The 17,692-nt window shown below is 43.7% G+C and overlaps 1 protein-coding gene across 4 annotated transcripts in view; it reads left to right on the forward strand.

Annotated features, from left to right (window-relative positions):
* The window catches only part of HEATR4 (HEAT repeat containing 4), a 57,506-nt gene that overhangs the window by 1,247 nt on the left and 38,567 nt on the right, over positions 1-17,692 (forward strand). Inside the window, exons 1-4 of one of the 4 annotated variants that reach the window (XM_045013453.1) lie at positions 8,324-8,750; positions 12,163-13,146; positions 15,534-15,721; positions 17,236-17,379. In XM_045013453.1, the coding sequence (XP_044869388.1) occupies positions 8,695-8,750; positions 12,163-13,146; positions 15,534-15,721; positions 17,236-17,379 (1,372 nt within the window). In that variant the 5' untranslated portion in view covers positions 8,324-8,694. Of the gene's footprint in view, positions 1-8,323; positions 8,751-10,713; positions 10,852-12,162; positions 13,147-15,533; positions 15,722-17,235; positions 17,380-17,692 lie in introns of those variants that run through there. The other 3 variants (XM_045013455.1, XM_045013456.1, XM_045013452.1) reach the window with 3 other exon arrangements.

Consider the following 17,692-nt stretch of genomic DNA (forward strand, 5'->3'; position numbering starts at 1 on the left):
CAGCTCGCGTGCCGTCTTTGGCACGTGTGCTGCAGGTTGCCAACCCCTGAACTATATATTATATAGATATACACACAGTATACGTTTTAAACAAACAATTTAATACTGTTCACAGCTATGATGATTGTGAAGCTTGGTTGAGGTGGTGAAGTTAGAGGGTGGAAGAGGGAGGGATATTTCCCAGGGACTGCCTTGCTGCTAAATGATGAATTAGCACATTGTCATAAACAGATAGTTAAGGGTTAACAAGCTCAGTAACCTGATGAACACCTGACCAGAGGACCAAGCAAGGGACAAGATAATTTCAAATCTCTGTGGAGGGAAGTCTTTGTCTGTGTTCTTTGTTTGGGTTGCCGTTCTCTTTTTGGATCTAAGAGAGGCCAGACATATCTTCAAGTTCTCCAAGTTTTCCTGAAGTATTTCCTACTATCCAGTATAGTGAGTATTAGAAAGGCGGATTAGTCTTATAATTAATTTCTGCATTTGCAATTGTGTGTTGGCTGGAGAAATATCTTTCTTTCTGTTTGCTGTTACTTTGATTATTCTGAGAAAGAAAGGGGGAGAAGTCTCTCCAGTTTTATAAGTTAGACCCTGTAATTTTTTCCATCCTGGTGTTACAGAGATAGTGTACTTTCTTTCTTTTAATAAAATCCTTTTCTTTTTAGAACTTGATTGATTTCTTCCCTTGTTTGGATTTTCAGGGGAAGGGAAGGGGGATAGGGAATCCCTCTTTGTTTGATTCAAGGTACCTTTCCCAAGGACTAGGGGAGGGGGAAGAAGGTGGGGGGAATGGATTATTTCCCTTTGTGTCACGGAGTTTGGATCTGTGTTCCCCAGGGAAAGTTTGGGGGAACAGGGAGTGTGCCAGACACTAAAAACCTGGCTGGTGGCAGCTTTACCAGATCTAAACTAGGATTTTAGTTTAGAGGAGTCCATGCAGGTCCCCATCTTGTGGATGCTAAAGTTCAAAGTGGGGAATAAACCTTTGACACACATATTGTTGTTAATGTAGCCTCTCATCAAGGCAGCACGAACAGGAGGGAGGTGAGATAGCATAGCAGACAGAAACAGACATACACCTTGTGTATGGGAGAGAGAGAGATATGCACACTACCCCTTTATGTAAGCTGAACCACTCTTAAGTGCATTGTCTTTTTAAGGGGATCAGGAAGTTGAGACAGCAGCTGCTGCCCAAAGCTCTCTCTGTCTCTCTCCATCAGTGTCCCCTCCCTGCTCTATATAGAGAGGGGGTAAGCGGAGTGCAGGAGCAGGGGGGAGGGGGACACCCTGACATTAGCCCCCACTCCTTCCCCTCCTGCACAGCAAGCAGGTGTCTCTGGAGCAGCTCCAAGGCAGAGGGCAGGAGCAGCACATATCAGTGGAGGGAGGGACAGCTGAACTGCCGATTGATAGCCTGCTGGGTGGCTGCAGCAAAGGGAACTTAGGGGAGCAGGGAGCTGATAGGGAGGCTGCCGGTCCACCCTGGTTCCAAGCCCCCACCAGCTAGCTGCAATGGGCTGCTCTTCCTGCAAGCAGTGGACAAAGCATGGGCCGCCAAATGACATTAGAAGGGAGCATTGCACAACTTTAAACGAGCATGTTCCCTAATTGATCAGCAACGTAACAACGAAACAGCGTTAACCAGGATGACTTTAAGTGAGGAGTTACTGTATTGCTGAAAAGGAGATATTTGCTAATCTTTGTAAACAAAGGCTAGGTCTACACTAGCACTTTTGTTGGTAAAACTTTTTTCAGTCAGGATGTGAAATGAGTTTCACCGACAGAAGCGCCAGTATGGACAGCGCTATGTAGGCGGAAGACACTCTGTAACCGACATGCTGCTGCTGCTCGTTGGGGGTGGTTTAATTATGCTGATGGGAGAGCTCTCTCCCGTCGGCATACAGCAGCTACATGGAAGACCTTACAGCGGTGCAGCTGCAGTGGTACAGCTGTAAGGTCTCTAGTGTAGACATAGCCAAAGAAATAGTGGATCTAATTTTAATATGAAGATTCTTGATATTCTTTAACTTGTCTGTCTCAAGATGGATCCTTGAATGGCTTCCTTTAAGTAACTGAATTTAAATATCATCTTTGTTTCAAAAGACTCAGTTAAGATCACTCACCTTTGCTCATTAATGAACTATTTAGGTTATCCGTGAGATACCAAACAAGACTCACCTACCATTAAATGAAATGCCTTTCTGCATCTATGAACTATTTTAGTTATTTGTGATAAAGCAGGACTTATTACTCATTTTGGAAATAATATACTTTGGTCTTAATTTATCTAGGGAGGAGCAGCTCTAACAAAGGTGGGCTCTCTGTCAAAAGGTGTAATCTCTGTTAAAAGCTCTCCACAGAGAGATTTACGAAAGAGGTTGTAACCAAAGTAACCATTGTTTGTTGTTTTTATTTTCTTTTTGTTCTTTAACAAGAAAATAGTTAATTATTGAGATCCTTTTGCTTGTTCATAATTGTGGTGTCCCCTAAGACATAGTATGTGACTAAAACAGAGTACTTTACCTCCCTAAATGGACATTGAGAGGTAATTATTAAGATTTGGCCAACCATTTTTTGTCTCTTTAGATTATAATTTTTTTAGGAATAAAATTACTTGGCTCAACAATTTAAACCACCTCTTTCTACCCCACAAACTCTACTGACATTAGATGTAGCATGAGACTCTTTCAAAATAAGTAAACATTTTCAAATCTTTTTCTGTGGGGATGTGTTAACACTGTAGAAATGAACATTATCCCAAGATAAATTATTGATTTGATATGGTGCCACTGAATATCTCTGGATGTATTCTTAAGAAGATAGAAAAAACATTCTCAGAATTCCTATGTGTAAAGAAGGAAGCTGAATGACATTGAAGAAGTTGAAATTCTTTTTTCATTTGGGGTGTGTGATTCTTCTTCGCTACGTCTTTATCATTGCTGTCAATCTGTGACTTTGGCAACTAAACATAATTGAGGTGTAAACAATGTCTGAGAGAAGGTTCTTGGATTTTAAACTGGTCAAAAGTATTCTGATTTCTCCAAAAGCAAAAGGGATCCTAACTCTAATACTAGAAATTCTCTAGATTTTGGCAACCACAATTCCATGGTCAGACCCATGGTGAGTCTCACAAGTTTCTCTCTACCTGAACCTTCACTACAGAACTGGAAATTTCCCTTTTTATTGGCCCATATGGTCATTTGGTGGCTTAAGTGTCCTGGAAGATATGTTAATATGCAATTAACAAACATCCTGCTACTCTCCAGCTAGTGTTAGGCCTTCCAGTGTTGCAAAACTGTAAGTTTTTGCAAATGACTGGATGCTATCAGGAAGCTCTGAAGTAGATTCACTTCCCTTTGGAGATACCCATAGTGTTACCACACAGTTTAGCAACTTTTCACTTAGCATCTCACAGTTACAACGTCCTAAACCCTGGCCTCCAGACTAATTTAGTGTGGGAGATCAATCTCCAAATTGTCAGATAGCATATGAGAAAAGTGTGTCGTCACTGCCAACAAAGTGCAGTTAAATTCTCTAAGCCATGCATTAGATCGATTAAACCCTGAACCCGTCCACACAACAAAGCCATTTTTGTCAACTTTAAAGGGCTTTTAAAATCGATTTCTGTACTCCTCCCTGACAAGGGGATTAGCGCTGAAATCGACATCGCCAGGTCGAATTTGGGGTAATGTGGACGCAATTCGACAGTATTGGCCTCCAGGAGCTATCCCACAGTGCACCATTGTGACCGCTCTGGACAGCAGTCTGAACTCAGATGAATTGGCCAGGTACACAGGAAAAGGCCTGGGAACTTTTGAATTTCATTTCCTGTTTGCCCAGCGTGGAGCGCTGATCAGGACAGGTGACCATGCAGTCCCAGAATCAAAAAAGAGCTCCAGCATGGACCGTACAGGAGATACTGAATCTGATCTCTGATGGGGAGATGAATCTGTTCTATAAGAACTCCGTTCCAGTAGAGGAAATGCCAAAACATTTGAAAAAAATCTCCAAGGCTATGATGGACAGAGGCCACAACAGGGACTCAACACAGTGCTGAAACTTAAGGAGCTGAGACAAGTGTACCAGAAAGCCAAAGAATGAAATGGATGCTCATGGAGGGAGGGGCGACTGACGACTGTAGCTATCCCACAGTTCCCGCACTCTCTGAAAACCATTTGAATTCTTGGCTGAGCTCCCAAAGCCTGAAGGGTCAAAAACATTGTCGCGGGTGGTTCAGGGTATATGTCGTCTCCCCCCACCCACCTCCCTCTGTGAAAGCAAAGGGAAAAAAATCCTTTCTCGCCTTTTTTCAATGTCACCGTATGTCTACTGGATGCTGCTGGCAGACGCGGTGCTGCAGCGCTACACAGCAGCATCCCCTTCCCTTCCCTTGCCTTGTGGATGGCAGACGGTACAGTATGACTCAGTGGTCCCCAACCTTTTCGTCTGGCGGACGCCAGAGGAAGGACTGTGGCGGCGGTGGAGCATCCGCCGAAATGCCACCGAATTTCTGCGGCATTTCGGCGGCGCCACCTCTCGATGACATCACTTGTTGGCGGCAAGCAGTGTCATCGAGAGGTGTCGCCGCTGAAATGCTGCAGAAATTCGAGGGCGACGCCTCTTTATGACGCCGCTTGTCAGCGGCAAGCGGCGTCATTGAGAGGCGTCGCCACCGAAATGCCGCAGAAATTCAGTGGCATTTTGGCACATGCTCCACCGCTGGCCAGGACGCAGGCACATTTAGATGCCCCTGCAGGCGCCATGGCGCCCGCGGGCACTGCCTTGGGGGACCCCTGGTTTAGATCCTCAAAAAAATCATCTTACTTTGTAGGTGCCTACTTTTATGCTGGTGGCTCTGCACAAAGCTGCCAAAGTCCTGCTGGCTGTGAGAGGTGCCCTGCTTACGCACAGCAGTCTGAATGCTCACCAGGCTGTGGGAGACCCAGAGTCAATTACCAATTCTGCCTAATTCTAATTGGGGTCTTGAACCCCAATTTCCCACATCCTATGTGAGTGCACTAATCATTGGATATTGAGTACAAGGGGAGCCAGCTCCTCCATGTTGTGTAAGAAAGGGCTGACTTGACTTAAGCATCTAACTTCAGGAGAGAGCTCATGGCTCTTAATCATAGAATATCAGGGTTGGAAGGGACCTCAGGAGGCCATCTAGTCCAACCCCCTGCTCAAAGCAGGACCAATCCCCAACTAAATCATCCCAGCAAGGGCTTTGACAAGCCTGACCTTAAAAACCTCTAAGAAAGGGGATTCCTCCACCTCCCTAGGTAACCCATTCCCGTGCATCACCACTCTCCTAGTGAAAAAGTTTTCCTAATATCCAATCTAAATCTCTCCCACTGCAACTTGAGACCATTAGTCATTGTTCTGTCATCTGCTACCACAGAGAACAGTCTAGATCCATCCTCTTTGGAACCCCCCTTCAGGTAGTTGAAAGCAGCTATCAAATTCCCCCTCATTCTTCTCTTCTGCAGACTAAACAATCCCAGTTCCCTCAGCCTCTCCTCATAAGTCATGTGCTCCAGCCCCCTAATCATTTTGGTTGTCCTCTGCTGGACTCTTTCCAATTTTTCCACATCCTTCTTGTAGTGTGGGGCCCAAAACTGGACACAGTACTCCAGATTAGGCTTTAGCAATGTCGAATAGAGGGGAATGATCACGTTCCTCGATCTGCTGGCAATGCTCCTACTTATACAGTCCAAAATGCCATTAGCCTTCTTGGCAACAAGGGCACACTGTTGACTCATATCCAGCTTCTCGTCCACCGTAACCCCTAGGTCCGCTTCTGCAGAACTGCTGCCTAGCCATTCAGTCCCTAGTTTGTAGCAGTGCATGGGATTCTTCCGTCCTAAGTGCAGGAGTCTGCACTTGTCCTTGTTGAACCTCATCAGATTTCTTTCGGCCCAATCCTCTAATTTGTCTAAGTCCCTCTGTATCCTATCCCTACTCTCCAGTGTATCTACCACTCCTCCCAGTTTAGTGTCATGTGCAAACTTGCTGAGGGTGCAGTCCACGCCATCCTCCAGAGATAGGCACCTCCTTCCAGCCTGGACTTAGGCACCTTTGAGGGGCTCATTGTTAGGCGCCTAACTCTCCCCATGTATTGTATGGACTCTAGGTGCCTAAGTGAGGGAACCATTATCATCTCCACTATAGTTCAAGCTATCAGAGAAGGTAGAGAGGTAGAGAATTACAATTTGACTAGCTAGCATAACACTCAATGAAACAAAACACACATCACTGTCCCCATTGTTCAGGGAAGTTGTGCTCCTAGTAACAACTATATTTAAATTGCCACCGCTTTGGTGGACTCCAGGAGTGGTGTGCATTTGTATAGTGATGGGGTCACGTGTGGTGGGAGGGACATAGGATATGCAGAGCAAGCAGCCATCATGTAGGGGTGGGACAGCACAGAGAAGTGTTTATGAATGTGGTTGCACAAGGAGTGAACCAGCACTGAGGATGTGAAGAGGTGTTCACCCCACACTTTCCCCAGATGGGTTAATGGAGACAAGATGGGCTAATAAAACTATTAGGCTACAAGATGGGAGAATTAGGGCTGAGAGGAAAGACCTAATTAGGGGAAGATTACCTGTATGGGAACAGTGGGGCTTCTATAAAGCCACAGAACAGAACAGCAGATAGGGTTGCCAACCCTCCGGGATTGCCCTGGAGTCTCCAGGAATTAGAGATTAATCTTTAATTAAAAATTATGTCCTGTGATGAAACCTCAAGGAATACGTCCAACCAAAATTGCCAACCCAGCAGAAGAGGGGCTATAGAGGCAGGTAGCCTACAGTTATGCCCTGGGAGAAGGGAGTTCTGGGGTTGACAAACCCAGAGAAGCGGGGAGAGCCAGAAGGTAAGGAAAGGCTCAGGAAAAAGGCAGTAAGGTCCAGGAGGAAACAGACCTTGGCCGCTGACTAGAGCAGAGGTTCTTAACCAGGTACACATACCCCTGGAGGGTGTACAGAAGTCTTTCAGGGGGTACATCAACTCATCTAGATATTTGCCTCATTTTACAACAGGCTGCATAAAAAGCATACAGACAATGACTTGTCTATACTGCTCTATACACTGAAATGTAAATACAATATTTGTATTCCAATCAATTTATTTTATAATTATATGATAAAAAGGAGACAGTAAGCAATTTTTCAATCATAGTGTGCTGTGACACTTTTGTATTTTTATGTCTGATTTTGTAAGCAAGTAGTTTTTAGGTGAGGTGAAACTTAGGGTACGCAAGACAAATCAGACTCCTAGAGCAAATGGTGTATGTTATGGCAGGAATGGCACAGATGCAGCGGGTGAGCGGTGTTTGGGGTGAGGGGCCCAATGAGCTGTGTGGATGTGCTTCTGGCATGCTGAAAGAAGTGTATGTCACCTAATAATGGTTCTATGAGCAATATGCCTTCAGTTAAGCTACTGATAGAAATCACATTCTACACCCACCCAGTCACTCTCATACCTTTGTTTCCTAGCCAAATGGCTCTACACTGTAATTAAACAGCCCCTTAGCCCAACACCCATGACCCTGAGTCAGCTGACATGGGCCAACCATGGGTTTTTAATTGCAGTGTAGACATACCCTCAATGTACTCACTGAGCAAGAGAAGCTATAGTCTCCAAGTACCCACCTCAAGGCTCTGCATCTCTTATGTGGTGATAACCAGGAGGTTGATTCTCAAACTGGGTTTAGACAAGTTCATGGGCTGCTAAAAAGATTGCTGTTTTGCTTTCCTGTTCAGAAACAAAACAAAATGCTGACTGAAATTGTGGAACACTATCAAAATTTAGATACTGTAAACCGTGCTCCCTCTTGCATATGCTGGAGAGATTGTGGCTTGCCTAGCCCATTTCTGGGTGGGTTTTTATATTGGCAAGTATTGGACCAGAGTTTATAAAGCAATTAAGTTAATTGTAGACCGTAGTGTCCTGATGGTTTTGAAACTGATTTTTCCAAAGCACTTGCCAATAGCCTTAATAAAGAAACTAAAATTGGAAATAAACATCTTGTTGTTGATAGGCAGATTAGTGATTGTATAACACTGGAAAGGAGCCCTTCACCACATCAGACTGGGAAAACACAGAAGAAGAATTGCTGAGTTAGAAAAACTCAGGACTTGTCCACACAGGAACTTAGTATGCAGCAACCCAGGGTGTGCACTAAAAGTTCCTCAGTACATTTTGATGTACTGCTGTGTAAAGCACCAGTTGGTCAAAGCACACTATAGAACTCCTAGTGTGAGGTAGCAGGGTTCACATGGCAACTTAGTGCTCTAGCCTGCAACACACTGTAGATTATAGTGCATGGCAAACTGAGGTAACTGGCCATGTAGACAAGCCACAAGAGTTTCCCCGGGAGGGTAGAGCGTGTAGGAATGCATTAATTGCCTTGTTTTCCTTTCCATCCTGACTCTATCCTTACTGTATTCTGCTCAAGCAAACTTCTTCCACTTGATCATGGCTGAAAAGCAATCTCTTGCAGATTGAGACCCAGGTTAAGGTGGGAAAGAGATTCATGGTGCTATGTGTTCATTGCTCTATTAGAAATGGAGCTGGTCAGCCTGCATGAGGAGGATGAAATATCTATATAGCACTACAAAAGCTTGCATGGTGCTTTCCAGAAATAAAGTCACTATTCATGTCCCAAAGATCTTACAATGAACAGAGGAAATGACAACAGACAACGAAGAACAAATGAAGGAACAGGGGAAGTACCAACAAACAAGGTATGAAATGTTTTGAATGAGTGAACACATTTTTACACTGGAGAACAAGGCAAGGCAAAGGAGGAGAAATGGATAGCACTGAAGTGGAAGTCAGAAAATTGAAAGAAATGTGTTTTTTTTAAAGGAAAGATTTGAAGGTTGAAGGCCTGATTCTCTGTTCTGCCCTGTCCCCCTTTACACTTCTCGAGTGGCATTAAGGGAGCAGAAACCAGCCTAAGGGGGTTGCCTGTCTTGAGTAGACCTGCTAAAATATCTCTGTGCTGGTACCTCCACAAGCCAAGTGTGTGTTGCGGATGTGGAGTGGGGCATGCTGGGGACGCGACTGGAGCATGTTGTTCTCAGGCTATTTACAGACAGCAAACAGACTGTCAGGCCACTGAAATGGCAGTAAGCGTGTAAGTGAGAGATCAGCGCCTTTGCAATGAAAGGGGGTTATATAGTTGTATTCATTCTGGACAAATCTCTTCCAGTATTATCTCTCTTAGATAAGTTATTGCTGTCCTCTGGGTTAGCTACAACGAGTCAGGAAAAAGATCTTGGAGTCATCGTGGATAGTTCTCTGAAGATGTCCACGCAGTGTGCAGAGGCTGTCAAAAAAGCAAACAGGATATTAGGAATCATTAAAAAGGGGATAGAGAATAAGACTGAGAATATATTATTGCCCTTATATAAATCCACGGTACGCCCATATCTTGAATACTGTGTACAGATGTGGTCTCCTCACCTCAAAAAAGATATTCTAGCACTAGAAAAGGTTCAGAAAAGGGCAACTAAAATGATTAGGGATTTGGAGAGGGTCCCATATGAGGAAAAATTAAAGAGGCTAGGTCTCTTCAGCTTGGAAAAGAGGAGACTAAGGGGGGATATGATAGAGGTATATAAAATCATGAGTGATGTTGAAAAAGTGGATAAGGAAAAGTTATTTACTTATTCCCATAATACAAGAACTAGGGGTCACCAAATGAAATTAATAGGCAGCAGGTTTAAAACAAATAAAAGAAAGTTCTTCTTCATGCAGCGTACAGTCTACTTGTGGAACTCCTTACCTGAGGAGGTTGTGAAGGCTAGGACTATAACAGTGTTTAAAAGAGAACTGGATAAATTAATGGTGGTGAAGTCCATAAATGGCTATTAGCCAGGATGGGTAAAGAATGGTGTCCCTAGCCTCTGTTCGTCAGAGGATGGAGATGGATGGCAGGAGAGAGATCACTTGATCATTGCCTGTTAGGTTCACGCCCTCTGGGGCACCTGGCATTGGCCACTGTCGGTAGACAGATACTGGGCTAGATGGACCTTTGGTCTGACCCGGTACAGCCGTTCTTATGGGTTTCCCAATGTACTTTTATCTTCTTTCTGCCGATCTTTTGGACTGTAACCTACTTAAAGGATTTTTAAATGTTTGTAAACTGTTGAAACTTCACAAATAAAAAGTAATAACAAAAGTGAGGCAAGTGTTGTTTCAAAATAAAGTAGACCCATCTTGAAATTAGTCTAAAAAAATTCAGACAGTTATTGCCATCTTATTTTTTCACTTGTTAAGGGCTGACAACATGTTTGGCACTACACAAGATACATAATATAAAAAATCTCTCCCCTGAAGAACTTACAATCTGTCGTAGGATCAAAATTTAAGACAATACTGTGGGGAGTGGAGAGCCAAAGATAATGGTCTCTGAATGAGAACTTATACACTGTATTTATGCTAAGCACAAGTATTTGTCCCATAAAAAAATCAGATTTATGTAGGAATGCTGATTGGACCTTATATAGTGTTGCGTAAAAGGCTCTAACATCAATTAATAAAAGGTAATGTAAAATTGAAGATTAAAAAAATCCCTAACAAAATGAGGTAGCTCTCAATAATAAGTAAGTGTTTCTGTTGTTTAAAAATAGGGAGCTTTATTTAAAAATGAATAACTGATTGTCTATAGGGACAAATGACACTTGGTGGAATTGAAGTACATCACCAGTTGCCAGGCAACTACTGTAAACAGCTTGGGGGTGGGCCTTTGAGATCCAAAGAAACTGAGATTTAGCATGCAAGGAATAGCTGATTGTGCCCGTTCATACAAGACCAAGACTGTAGGAGCCATTCTGTAAGGTAAATACAAAGTCTTTCCTGCCTTTCTAGGGGGTGATTTTTGTTTTTTGCTAGCTTCAGTAGAGTTCATATATGATATCAGTGGAAACAGACAGCATATGAGTCAAACAGCAAGTGCTGACTGATAGGAAAAATAAATCAGGTGGGGTATGGGATCAGGGAATTGTTTATGCACTGAGTGTTTCATCTCAATGTTTCTGGTTCAAATCCCGCTGAGAGTAGTAGTGAACAAAAGTTGTTGTTACCACTGGGTGGATGAAGTCGACTGTATGAAATGAATTTGGAGGCCAGAGATCCTATTGGACAACTGTCTGTTACAAAGCCAACTTTCTAAATGGAAGTATAGGCAGAAAGGCTGACGGAATGGGGATACTTAGTGGTCCCTTCTGGTTTGGGTGAGGCATCCTGATGAGGTGGGAAAGCTTCCATGACTCCCACTTGTTCTGTGGACAAAGGGAGCCCTTCATTTTCTAAGGCTATCAAGCCAGCAACTTTTGCAAGCAGGAACAACTCCCTATAAAAGGTCTAAAAAAGTCAAAAGATATGGCTGTGTGACTCTTACAGCATGGAAGAGCAGTGTTGATTGAGGGGTGGGGCAGGAGGAAGGGCAATAAAATATGGTAGGACTGAATGAATAATGTAGATGGAACTAGTCTTTTTTACTCCTAGATGGGCGCTCCTCTCTGTCAGGGCAGGATGATGTGGGAGTAGTATGAATTTCATCTGCCTGTGCTCTGCCTGTGATGTGGAATGGCTGTATCAGAGAGTAAAGAGAACAAGTTAATGGGAAAGAGTGGATCTTTGCGTATTTTCTTTTTCTCTCACTTATTCTTTGTTCCATTCTCCATTCCTTTTCTCCTTTGTCCTTTCTTTATCATTCACAGAAGTGTAGGCTCCATTTCAACAAAGCACTTAAGCACATGCTTACGTCCCTTTTCAGTGGAGTTTAAGCATGTATTTAATTGCTTTGCTGAACCTGGCTAAGGAGTTAATTGTACCAGCTCTATCAGCACTGTTGCTGACCCGCTGTCCTGTTCCCATGCCAAATCAGCTTCACACCAGCTGGTGCTAGGGAAGTGCGTCTTCTAGAAATGCAAACTCAATGCATCTTCAATGTTAAAAGATGCTTCAACTGGCAATAGGGAAAGTTGCTATGGTGGAGCTCCCCTTTCCTGCATGATGGAATGGGATAAAGTGGGGTGGCCTTCTTTGTTACATTCATTATTTTGATGGACTCCAGCAATGCCTTGGAGAACTATGAGATGCTGATGTATTAACATAGCTCTTCAAACTGATCTTTATGTTTTAAAGTGTTTTGTCAGCAGCAGCACTGAGGCATTTCACCGGTGCTGGCAGGATGAAAATATCAGCCTTTTACAACAGCAATAATCCATTCCCTCTTGATGCTGAACTGAGGGTCACAGTCTCTGAGGACAGTGATGACCCAGCTGGGCGCTTGGTGTTGCGCAGCAGCTCTACTGTGAGCTCTCAAACTACAAAGGCCTCCATGCCCTTGCAAGACTTTTGCCTTTCCAAGCAGCACTATAGGCTCTACCAGAAAAAATACTTCTTGAATATAGCCACAGATCTGAAGTTCTCCAAGGAAGTTGTGAAGCACAGAGGACTGCAAAGCCTGCCCTATAAAGAGTGTGATTTCAAGGATCTCTACAGTACTTCTGACATCATCCAAAAGCCAAAAAGGAAAGAACCCATGGCTAAGAAAGTAAGGCAACAACCTTTCAAGCTTTGCCCTCTGAAGCAACCACCTTGCCATACGAAATTGGATTTTTCCCCACCTAAGGACACCAGGATTAAAGTCCCCATGGAAAAGAGACTGCAGAGCGCCAAACTGGACAGCTCACTCAGAGAGTCATCTCTGCCGCCTATTACTCCTTCTCTTCCTTGTGAGTCTCCTGCCTCACAGACATTCCTGACAGAATCCTATGAAATATTATCATCCTCCATGACCAGAAGACAGGCAAAGAGAGTACCCACAGATAACATCCAAGAATCAAAGAGCGAGGCCCGGGGATGGGAGCAAATGCTATTGGAGAAGCTGAATAGGTCCACAGCTCAGTGGATTGTGAATCAGCAGACTGCCTGGGGTGGTTGGATTCAGAATGTCCATGGCTTCAAGAAACAAAAGTTTGACTGGAACAGAATCAGGGATGAACTCTCTTCTGAAAGCGAGTTGAGATTGTTGGATTCAATTCAAGCAGAAGAAGATGCCATGGAAGTCAGTCCCCAGAGCCATGTGGAGAAGAAACCAGAGACACTGCTTCCAGTTTATTACAGGTGAGAAGGACTCATTCAACAGGTGTAATAGTGCAGTACATGCAATTCCCTCTTTTGGCTTAGAACTGAGTGGCAAACACATTCCCAGTTCTGTAGGAAAATGTCAACATTTTGGAAGATGCTTTGAAAATCCAAAACCAAGAAATTCTTTGAGGAACTGGGAGTGCATTTTGTTTTGTTTCAGAAACACTGAAACAGGAATGTATTCGTGTTTCCAAAACACAATATGTTCTCCAAGGCTCTCAGGGCTTCCCAGCTCCTCAGATGCCTGCCTGGTGGGCTGTCCAGGAGCCAGGAAGTCCTGAAAGCCCTGGGATTTCTGTCTGTCTGGCAGCCATCAGCCAGGCTGCTGCAGAGCAGGAATCCTAAAAGCCCGGGCTGCCCCGCTGTCATCCAGTTAGCCTGCCCAGGAACCAGAGAGGCAGGCTAGCTGGGAGGAAACAAGCAGATTTCTGTGAAAGATTAATCAAAATTGACACATTCCCACACAATGTTTTGATTTCAATAAATCAGCATTTTTTGACAGAAAAATGTTCCATTGGAAAATTCCCAGCTAGCTCTACTTAGGCTTTTCAAGGTGAGCTAATAACCACATCTTTCTTTGTCAGGCTAACATTACCCTTCCCTTTCTCCCATCTCCTTATCTTATTATTTATATTGCCATAGCTCCTAGAAGCCCCAGTCATGCACCAGGACCCCATTGTGCTAGGCACTGCACAAACACAAAACATAAAGACAAGCCCTGTCCCAAAGAGCTTATAATTTAAATATAAAACAAGAGACAACAGATATAGACAGGTGTGGGGGGGGAGGAGGGAGACTGTGAGGAATCAATAAGACAATATTGGCCAGCATGATAGGCAGTGGTCTCAGCACACCAACAGCCTAACTGTGGGTAAGTTTTTTTTGTATGCATCGTGGCAAAGGAAAGTTTTGAGGAGGGTCTTGACAGATGTCAATAAGAGAGTTTTGCAGATATTTATGGGGATCTTCTCCCAGATTTGAGGGGCAGCATGGGAAAAAGCATGAAGGTGTTTGTTTGAAAATTTAATCAGTGGGCAGTGGAGGCTGGCTTCACAGGCCAATCGGAAGCAAGCCTCAACAGCTCAATAGCAAATAAGAGATGATAGGGTGGGATTGACTGTGAAGGGCTTTGAAAGTGAAGACAAGTAGCTTATGTTTGATTCAGTAGAGAAGGGGGAGCCAGTGTAGGGATGCAAAGAGAGGGGTGACGTGGTCAAAGTGACAGGCTAGGAAAATGATCTTTGCAGCAACATTCTGAATGGATATGAGCAGGGGAAGTTTTCATTTGTCCAGGCCAGAGAAGAACATGTTGCAATAACTTGAGATGCAAGACTTCTCATTTAATAGTGACTGCCAGCATAGTATTTTTCCTTATGTTGGGAGATGGAGGGGTAAAACATGGCTTCTTCTGATGCCATTATAAGTGCTACTCCATAGATCCTCAGTCAAGGAATGGGGTCCTACATGAATCATATAACCTGGTTATTGCTCTGACACATATAGTTCTAGCAGGTTTGGGTGGCTTACTGAGGACCAGGTCTGTTACAGATGCTCAGCTAGTCTCCCCTGAGAGGTGCTTTCAGCCTGGCTCGCAGTTCCATGCAGAGGTACTCTGCAGAGGGAAATGGATTCACTGATTCTACTCACTCAGATGATGGTAAAGTGCTGTGATGGCAGATAGCCAGTGGAGTGACACAGATGATCTTGAAGTTGCTCCAGGGAACAGAAATGTTTAAAGCGATACTCGTAGTCTTTGAGACAGGTTGGCCTTTCATCTGGTGTAGTGATAGTGCACACTCACAAGAAACCATCCTGACCAGCAGTTTATGGTGGTCATTTTCCGCCCCAACATGCATAGGTATCCTGATAAGGATTTAATTTAAAATCTGTCTTAAAGAGATCTCTTCGTTCCCCCCAGAGTGGCTAGCATGGCCTTATATCTGTGTATTTGATATGATGCCTATCACCTATCTGAGCATCTCCCAAAATTGTGAAGTGCGCACAGAAGATAAATGTATCCCCATCTCTCCTCCCAAGACATCGGGGATTTTTTTTTCTTTGTGAGAAGGCAAGGAAGTGAGTGCTGAATGAAGCAAAGGGGAGTGAGCTGTGGCAAAAATAAAGTGTTTGTGTAATGAAGTAGCATATCAAGATGAGATAGGTAATGACCAAGGTAATGTAAGCATTCCTGGAATGCCAAGTTGAGAGCTATTTGAATATTTTTAGAACAGCAGACAATGGATATTAAATGCAATTTTTGATAAATACAGCAAAAGGGCACTCCTGCCCATACTGTCCCCTTCCCCCTAATTGCTCCCCCTATAAGCCAGTGCTAGGCTAACAGCATGTTTCTTTTCTGTCAGGGTACCTGCTTACTGCCCGAGGGTGCTTTGGACAGATGACCCAGTTGGTACCAACAGTACGGCTCATATAATAGGAAAGAAGTGTCTTAGACCAGCATCTTCTTTGAAGAACAGGGAACGGCTGAACTCCCGTGTTGGGAAATACTCCTACTCCACTAAGAATGCCTTTGAGCAGGAGCTCTACTTTGGTAATGTGAACCAAAACTCCTACCAATTCCTATGCATGGTTTTATGTGGTGGATGGATGATCTGGCCAGGCCCGAGTACACAGGAAGCAACCTGGAACCAGGAGGATTAATGACTTTGAATCAAGTGTTATGAACTAAAAAATATGGGCAACTGTTGTAAAAGCTGTAGGAGTTTCTTGATTTAACTATATTAACACTTTTAATCCAAAAGGACTAGTGCCTCATAATGAAGTGCATTCTATGTGGGCCACAGTTTGAGCCCATCTGGAAAACTTGTTAGCGTAGAATGCGGCAGCCTGCTTGTTTGCTGCTGCATGCAGAGAGCTCTCTGCACCATAAGGGGTCCTTGACTCTGGAACTCACTCGCTTCATTGGTCCTACAGATGTCTTTTTTAGGATACACTGAAAGGTCTGTCTATTTTTCTGGGCTTTTGGGGATGGGAAAAGGTGGAGGACAGAAAGTATTAAGAATTGGGATAATCTTATATTCCTTAATATTCTATCATTTGGCAACTGAGGCAGATTTGAATGGACAAGTTGTTTGTTTGGATGTTTGTTGTTCCTTGTGTGTATTTTAAATAATCGAACAAGTGCCTAGAGCTTGAGGTAGGAAGTTGTTAGAGGGGCACCATCAATTTAACCAGACTTCTGTCCAAAATCTCCCTATTATGGTTACAAGTAATACTGAAGATCACTATAACAAAAAGAGATTGAAGAAAATGTTTTCTCTCTTCAATTTGTTCATGGTGTGTATTTGGCAGCATTTTGTGAATAGTCCGATCCAGTGTTTCCTATGGATGTTTAGTCAGTTTCCCCTGCAGCTTGTGTGGGTCTTTCACGCAGCAACAGTGGGTAGAAAAGCATTTTAAAGAAACAAGAAAAATGTGATTGTAAAGCTAAAGAAATTGGTGAGGGCGGGGCACTGGGGCAGTCCCTGAAACTATTTTTAACTTGTTTTTTGGGGTTGATGGTGAGTCTTCCATTAAATAATTTTGCCATGTTCATGCTGGTATTGCTAAAATATGAGCCCTTGCTCTTATCTGTTTAGACCCTGTGAAGTTGTGATCTGCCCCATCATCCACAGGATAAGAGAATTCAGTGGAAAAAGACCTTCAACCATATTTAAAGGAGACAAAATAGTGGGTAGCTAGCCTACTAGTTGTGTGTTGCTGGAGAGTGATCTAGCTTCAGGAGTGCCCCCGGTCAATTGACCTCTGGACTGGCTTTGTTGCAAAGTTGATAGGCTGGTCAAAGTTGTAAAATTCATTGCTGAAATGGACCCAACAGCTCCAAAGCCACAGCTACATTGTAACTGATTCCTACAACTCTCCCTAGGCTACATTGTGAGGGCCCTCCCAGCAGCAACAATAGCTGTTCCAGAGCATTCTCAGAAGTACTGGGAGAAATAATGGATTTATCCCTCTCTTGATATGTGTTTCTGATCCACAAAGCCTGACAGTGTATATAGACAGTGAAGTTCTCCGATTTAGTTATTTGTGCCTGTGTACATTTAGGGACAGTCAAGATTGTCCATCAGGTAGCTGAGAGGGGAAAGGATCACTTCATCCTGGAGAATCACGATGAGTACTACAAACACCTCCAGCAGCACTTTCCGAGACCTCCAGAGCACTGGAGTTTCAAGCCACAGAAAGGGGCAGGTAAGAGACCTGAGCCAGCCTGGGGGACACTGAATAGAGAACTGCTTCTTAACAAGTAGACCATGACTCTCAAAGGAGATCGTTTAGGGGAAATCACTCCCCTTTTTTGTCTCTGGCTTTCCATTGAAGTAGACTTGCATTGTTACTGAGTCCTCCTAAGCAGTACCATGTAAAGCAATATGGTGACTTTTGTGGTATAGCCTTTGAAGTGCCAGATGAGCTAGTGCCAAGGATTCTAGGGTACATTTGAGCAGTATTAGTTGAGAGGAGCTGAATGTGGGATCAAGGTATGAAAGAGGATGAGTACCAGGGG

This window comes from Mauremys mutica, chromosome 4 (genome assembly GCF_020497125.1).
Source record: "Mauremys mutica isolate MM-2020 ecotype Southern chromosome 4, ASM2049712v1, whole genome shotgun sequence".
NCBI classification, from domain to species: domain Eukaryota; kingdom Metazoa; phylum Chordata; order Testudines; family Geoemydidae; genus Mauremys; species Mauremys mutica.